Source organism: Nelusetta ayraudi, unplaced genomic scaffold (genome assembly GCF_046127955.1).
Source record: "Nelusetta ayraudi isolate G7.1 ecotype Tasmania unplaced genomic scaffold, CSIRO-AGI_Nayr_v1 ptg000033l, whole genome shotgun sequence".
Taxonomy (NCBI): domain Eukaryota; kingdom Metazoa; phylum Chordata; class Actinopteri; order Tetraodontiformes; family Monacanthidae; genus Nelusetta; species Nelusetta ayraudi.
Genome location: NW_027466083.1, coordinates 7,189,001 through 7,195,000, shown reverse-complemented (window position 1 = coordinate 7,195,000; position 6,000 = coordinate 7,189,001). Strand labels below are relative to the sequence as shown.

The window sequence follows — 6,000 nt, the reverse complement described above, 5'->3', positions numbered from 1 at the left end:
CAGACAGGCAGCTTTAAATATGTATCTGCAATAACAATAATTGAAAACCAGCACAATTCTCCACTTGCTGTTTTTATTTCCTCCCTCCTCGTCCTCCTGCATGAACAGACAAGACGTCAGCCAGTTTTTTCCTCCCGCCGCACACTCACCCCGTACACCAACTCTCCCACCATGCCGTTCCACATCTTCGACGCGCTGTCTCTGGCGCCGTACTTGCCGTCGCTCACCAGCTCCAGGCGGTAGGTGAAGCCCACGTGCTTGGCGATCTCGAAGGCCAGCTCAGCGCAGTAACCCTCGTACCTGTCGTTGCCCTCGTACTGCTCGTGGTTCTTCTTCAGCATCATGTAGGGAGCTTCCTGTGGACACATTGTGGTTATTGTGTGTGTGTGTGTGTGTGAGAGAGAGAGAGAGAGAGAGAGAGAGAGAGGAAATCCTGCAGGTTCTGGCGTGAGCGGCAGTCCCAGTCCTACCAGGATGGTGGTGACCACGTATGTCCTGTTCTGCAGACCGTAGAACTCCTCCACCACCGGCTTGTAGATGGCCGTGTTCACGTAGCCCCGTCTCTCATTCCAGTAGCCAATCTAAACATACACACACACAAACAATACTGTCTCAGCGTGACAAGTCTGCCTAAAGAAAAAGAAAGTTGTGAACTTTGCACGGCTTTGACAAGAAAAAAAAAAGCGACAACACAGAACGGCCTGTTAAACAGCTGCGCCCCCTGGTGGAGGGAGTGCCAAATTCCTCCTCCTTTTCTTAAATGTAATCACTCAATAATTTTGTTTCCCAGATTTATTTATCTGCAATATAACGTACTGTAACTGTATTTCCATCTTTACCTATGCATTTTCTTTTCAGTATTTTGGAAGGGAGTGCTGCTTTTGCAATTTTGCATAAGGTGGCAGAATGGCAAGAAAAACGGCTGCTGTTAGAGGTATTGACGATAAAGAACCCACTCCAACAGCACTGTGACCTCAGCGGTCAGTGGCAATGCAGCAGGGAAAAAAGACCTGCAAGTGAAGGACTTTATTGAATTCATTTCCTTCCTCCTTCCTGCAGCTGTTTGTTCTGGTTCTACCGTGGCTGGCCTCTGTGCGCCCTCTTGGGGAGCAGGTGGGGTTGGGGGGTGCAGGCGGAGAGCGTAATTGCGATCGCAATTATGCACCTCGCTGCAAGAGCTGTTGTGTTGTGCGATGGAGATTAGGCCGAGCGGCTGGTTTCCACAAAAACAACGCTGCAGCAGCTGATTTCACTGATGATCTCCTAATCAGAGTGACAGAGCGGCGGCTAATCGTGGGAGGCGGGCCGACGAGGGCGAAACCCACACACGCTCGCTGGTACAGCAAACTGGAAAACAGAAAGCGCAGCAGCACCTTCCTGTGGCCCTTGCGGGTGACCTCCAAGATGGACAGGGTGTAGTTGGCGCGCTGGCCTCGCTCGTCAAACTGGATGTGACCCGTCAGGCCCTCCAGACGCACCTGCAGCCGGAGAAACACAGCAGTCACACCAGTGCATCTCTGGCACCGTGAATGTGATAAGAGCGTGTGTGTGCATGTGCAGGCGTGTGAGTGAGTAGGAGTGGCGACCTGCTGCAGCGCCCTCTGGATGTCGATGCCCTGACCCCACGGCGCCGGTGGGTTGGCCAGGCACTCGCCGGCGTTGCCGCGGCGCGAGATGTCGATGCGCTGCCGCCGGAGGTTCTGGAAGGCCGTCGCCATGACGGTGACGCCGTCGTAGGTCAGAGCGCCCGTGTACTGTGATGGGGGGGGGGGGTCAATGATAGTCTTTTAAAACTGGTGTTTCTCCAGATAGAAAAGGTAGTTTAAAGTCTAAATTTGTGGTGATGAATGTTGTGTAACAAACTGTCTGCTTTTTCAAAATGACTTGAAAAATAACTTGAAGAGAAGGTCAACGGTTGAAGGTTAATAAAGGTTGATGGGAAATATGAGCAATTTCAAAGCGGCTGAAAGAGAACTTGGGACACTATGATGGATGAGGAATTTCCTCACTGACCTGACGAAGAGCCAGTTGCTGGAAACATATATTGCCTCCTTGTACATGAAGCACTTCTTTTGGCCTCTTTCAACTTGTTTGCACTTGGCTGCATTTTGGGTGTACGTGCACTTTTTTTCTTTTTCACCGCAAATATGAGCTTTTATCATTATGCAGAAACTCTTCCAGGTGGGAAAAACGCAGCACATGAACAATAACATGACTGACCATTTCTTGCTTTTGTGGACTTTCATCTTACAGTTATAGGGTGACAATTTATGTCTTATTAATTGTGCAAAGGATTGAACTTGTAATCGATGTGAATGCAAATCATTCATCCATCACTAAAAAAGCCCCAAAAATAAATTGAATTGTCCTCCATCTTTGTGCTCAGAAGCTGTACCAGAGTATCAACATCCAGGTGTGAAACATCATCTGGAACCAGGTGTGCGTTTGTGTGTCTGTGAGTGTGTGTAAACGGTGGTGTGAGGCCGGTGTCGACTCACCCGGAGGCTCCTGCGTGCCAGTTTCAGGTCCTTGCTGTCAAAGTCCAGCCAGTCCTGGTTGATCTTCACCACGGCCGGGTCGGAGCGGTTAATCAGTTCGAAGCCCGTCACGTTTGGCCCCAGCTTCTGGAACTCGGTTATGTTCAGGTCCATGAATCCCTTACAACATCACACATGTGCACGTTAATTCCTCCCAGCTGCTAGAGCTGTGCCGCACGCCGCTGCCGATACACAGACGGACTCACCAGATTGGCCAGGACGTAATGGTAGTTCTTCAAGTTTCTCCTCTGAGCAGCGATCTGAGTGGGGGAGAAGTCAGAGTAAATGATGTGCTAATTACATTTCTCTGATGTTTCTAATGATGATAAAAAGCATCCATTACACTTTCATCACTCTCATCCGCGCCTGTGTGTGCGAGTTTCCTCTCCAACAGCTGCTAATTGGAAGACTCAGGCTCCTCTTTGAGGAATGTAATTGCACATGTTCGCTATCAGGAAGAGATGAAGGGAGCAGGGGAGCGAGGGTCTCCTCCGACGGAGGGTGGAGGAGGAAGAGGGGTTCACAGAGCAGGACGAGGAGGAGGAGGAGGAGGAAGCAGGTGTTGACTCCACTCAGGTCCAGCTCCTAATGAGCGCCGGTCATTAGTAGCTGCAGAGGAAGCTGTTAGACGCCGCTCCTCTTCACCTCCTCCTTCCTCCCGTCCAGGAACCTCCTTCGCAGTTCAGGTTCAGCCCCGGGTCGGCTTTTCTTTTTTTTTTTTTCCCTGTCCTACATCCCCTGTTAGTGTGAAAGAACTCCCTCTTCTCTGTGTCTGATTGGTTAGCTTTAAGCAGCGGCGCACCTGATTGGTTAATATCTCGAGTGGAGCAGCCGTGCATGTGTGCAACTACATCTGCCAATACAGATCTCTGAAGACTACAGAAACCCAGTACAAATAACTCACTGTTTACAGCCTCCTTCTAAAAGTGATGCTTTGTTGGACTTTTCACGTTTGTGACATCACAAATGCCTATTTGGCAAACTGCGTGTGTTGCAGCACATGTCATAAAGGATGGACTTCGCTGCCAAGATTATTGTTAGAGAATATTTTTGTCATTTCTCATTGACAGCATTTGTCATTTAGCGCCACACTGCTGGACGCCACAGGATCAAAACAACTCCATTTTTTTTTTTATTGTCCACTCTATTTATATTTGTCTTCAATTTCTGGCAGTCACCTAAAATAATGAGGCCGTCAGCCCTGCTGAAGATCAGAATGTTCTCAGCACCACCTGACACCCCCCGTCCAAAAAAACACCAAAAAAACAAAAGAAGAGCAGGCCAGGTGTGCCGCGCCAAAGTGAATTTAAAACAGACGGCCAGCTTCATTTCACACGGCCCGACCGCCACCTGATCCTCGACGCCTCCGTCAGCCAGCTGGAGGCTCAGCGGCCGCAAAAGACTTTCCCAGCGACGCCTTGGCGTCCGGCCAGCGCTCACACGCCTCCAAGTCATTCAGAACCTTGGACAGCGACCGTTCAGGACCGACCGCGCAGCTGCTGCTGCTGCTGCTGCTGCTGCACTGAGTTGGTTCCAGTGATCACACGACACTGACAGCAAGCAAAGTGAGGGAGAACAAGATCCTTTCGCGGTGTGAAGTTGTATCTATTCTATATTGTAAGATGTATCTATTCCTTTACCAGGTTGAGGATGTAGTTGAGTCGCTCCAGCTCGCAGTCGATGATGATCTGGAACTCCCTCTTGTAATCCAGGTCGGACAGCAGCTTGACGAAGGCCGCCTCGGTCACCACATCCAAGTTGACGGAGGTGACCTGCCAGCCGCGCTCGGCCGCCGTGTCCAGGATCCTCTGCAGCACCGCCAGGCCTGGAGAGAGAGAGAGAGAGAGAGAGAGAGAGAGAGAGAGGGGGAGAGAGAGAGAGAGAGAGAGAGAGAGAGAGAGAGAGAGAGAGAGAGAGAGAACAAATGCGTGTACAGGAAACCATTAACGATTGTATAACCACATGCACACACTGTTGACTGAAGCATGGCTCATTTAAGGACTGTTGGACTGATGATTATCACACGTGTTTCAATGTAACCTTGTTTTTTACCGAGTTACATCCAACCAAAAGTTTTTTTTTGGAAATTTCTCCCTCAGTTTGCCAAAGATTGTGCACTTGCGTACGTGGGACCAATAACCCCGGCGGATTTTTCTCATTCTCAGGCTGAAAGTCAAGCGGATTTATTTCGCCCCCTTTTGGAATCACGCTCTTGTGATGTTTGCTGTCTGCCTCGGGCCGGACTTGGGCCTCAGTTTGGCTTTTAAAAAGCTGAGTCACAGCCGGGTTGTGAGACTCTGGTTGATTGAGGTTCCCTGATGTGAATATTGATTGAACGTTGATGACAAGGTTCAGAATCTCTGAGGCTGATCTGGCAAACCCGGGTGCCTTTCACATCATCTCTCCCTTCTACTGATCCGGGATCCATAATACCTGCCCTGGGGAAACTCAACACAGGCCGCCTGGCCTTTGGGTCGCACCAGTGAAGAAACCAAACAAAAACGACGGCGGCGCAGCAAAGTTTTCTTCCTCACGCTGGCTGAGCTCATCCTGGTGTTTCCACAACCTGAACTTTTAACACTTCCTGCTCGGTGAAGCCAACGAGTCGACACGCACAGAGTAACCTCATCAGCTTTTTAGACACGCACACGCACACGCACACGCACACGCACACGCACACGCACACGCACACACACGCACACGCACTGCACACACAAGACTTTTGAAAGGCAAGTCAGCAAAACTCAACACAGACTTCAAAGAGGAGAAATGAACAGAGAGGCAGAGAGAAGACGGAAGTTCAAAGATTCCGCGTGACACATCACACACACGCATGCACAAATATCATACCTCACTCACGCTTGATGAACCCAATTAGCCAACACCTTTAGCACGACTGTAACAACGAGTGTAAATCAGCACAATATTCAAAAAGAGAAAAAAATATGACTTAACGTCGGCCCTCAGACTCACTGACGGATGCTGTTAGCGGGAAAAAGGGAAAAACAACGCTTTCTTCCGACATGACGCAAGTTTCATCCTGCAACAAACCTTATGGGTGCAAAAAGGTTGTAGGATGTACCACAGCTGACCACCAGGGGGCCGCGCACGAGTTTTCTGTTGATGCTTGCGTGCAGTGAACGTTCCTAAATATTTACTGATTGTTTGCCGCTGAGGTGGAGGGGGTCGGAGGGGGGGAAGAGAGTGGACGCTTTGATAGGAACAGCAAGTACAGCGTGCACATAAGCGCGTGTGCAAGCAAACACACACACACACACACACACACACACACATGGAGAGCAGAGAGTGAGTGGGAGGGGAGAGGAGAGTCCTCAGTCAGTGTTTCAAGTTTCCATCAGCAACAGTTTTTTTTCCCCCTGCTGAGCTCTTACAGAGAATTACAGCATCAGCGTCTCCATCTGTCCTCAGACACTCATTAAAAACCTTCTGTCTGTTTGATACG

At 49.8% G+C, this 6,000-nt stretch overlaps 1 protein-coding gene across 3 annotated transcripts in view; it reads right to left on the bottom strand.

Annotated features, from left to right (window-relative positions):
- The window catches only part of LOC142892006 (glutamate receptor 1-like), a 43,674-nt gene that overhangs the window by 16,750 nt on the left and 20,924 nt on the right, over positions 1-6,000 (bottom strand). For all 3 annotated transcript variants that reach the window (XR_012927357.1, XM_076032003.1, XM_076032004.1), the window contains exons 4-10: positions 4,178-4,362; positions 2,744-2,797; positions 2,499-2,657; positions 1,587-1,754; positions 1,374-1,478; positions 471-581; positions 150-356 (exon numbers count right to left, since the gene is read on the bottom strand). Coding sequence is in view for 2 of the 3 variants with exons in the window: in XM_076032003.1 (XP_075888118.1) it covers positions 150-356; positions 471-581; positions 1,374-1,478; positions 1,587-1,754; positions 2,499-2,657; positions 2,744-2,797; positions 4,178-4,362 (989 nt within the window). In the remaining variant the exon portion in view is untranslated. The remainder of the gene's footprint in view (positions 1-149; positions 357-470; positions 582-1,373; positions 1,479-1,586; positions 1,755-2,498; positions 2,658-2,743; positions 2,798-4,177; positions 4,363-6,000) is intronic.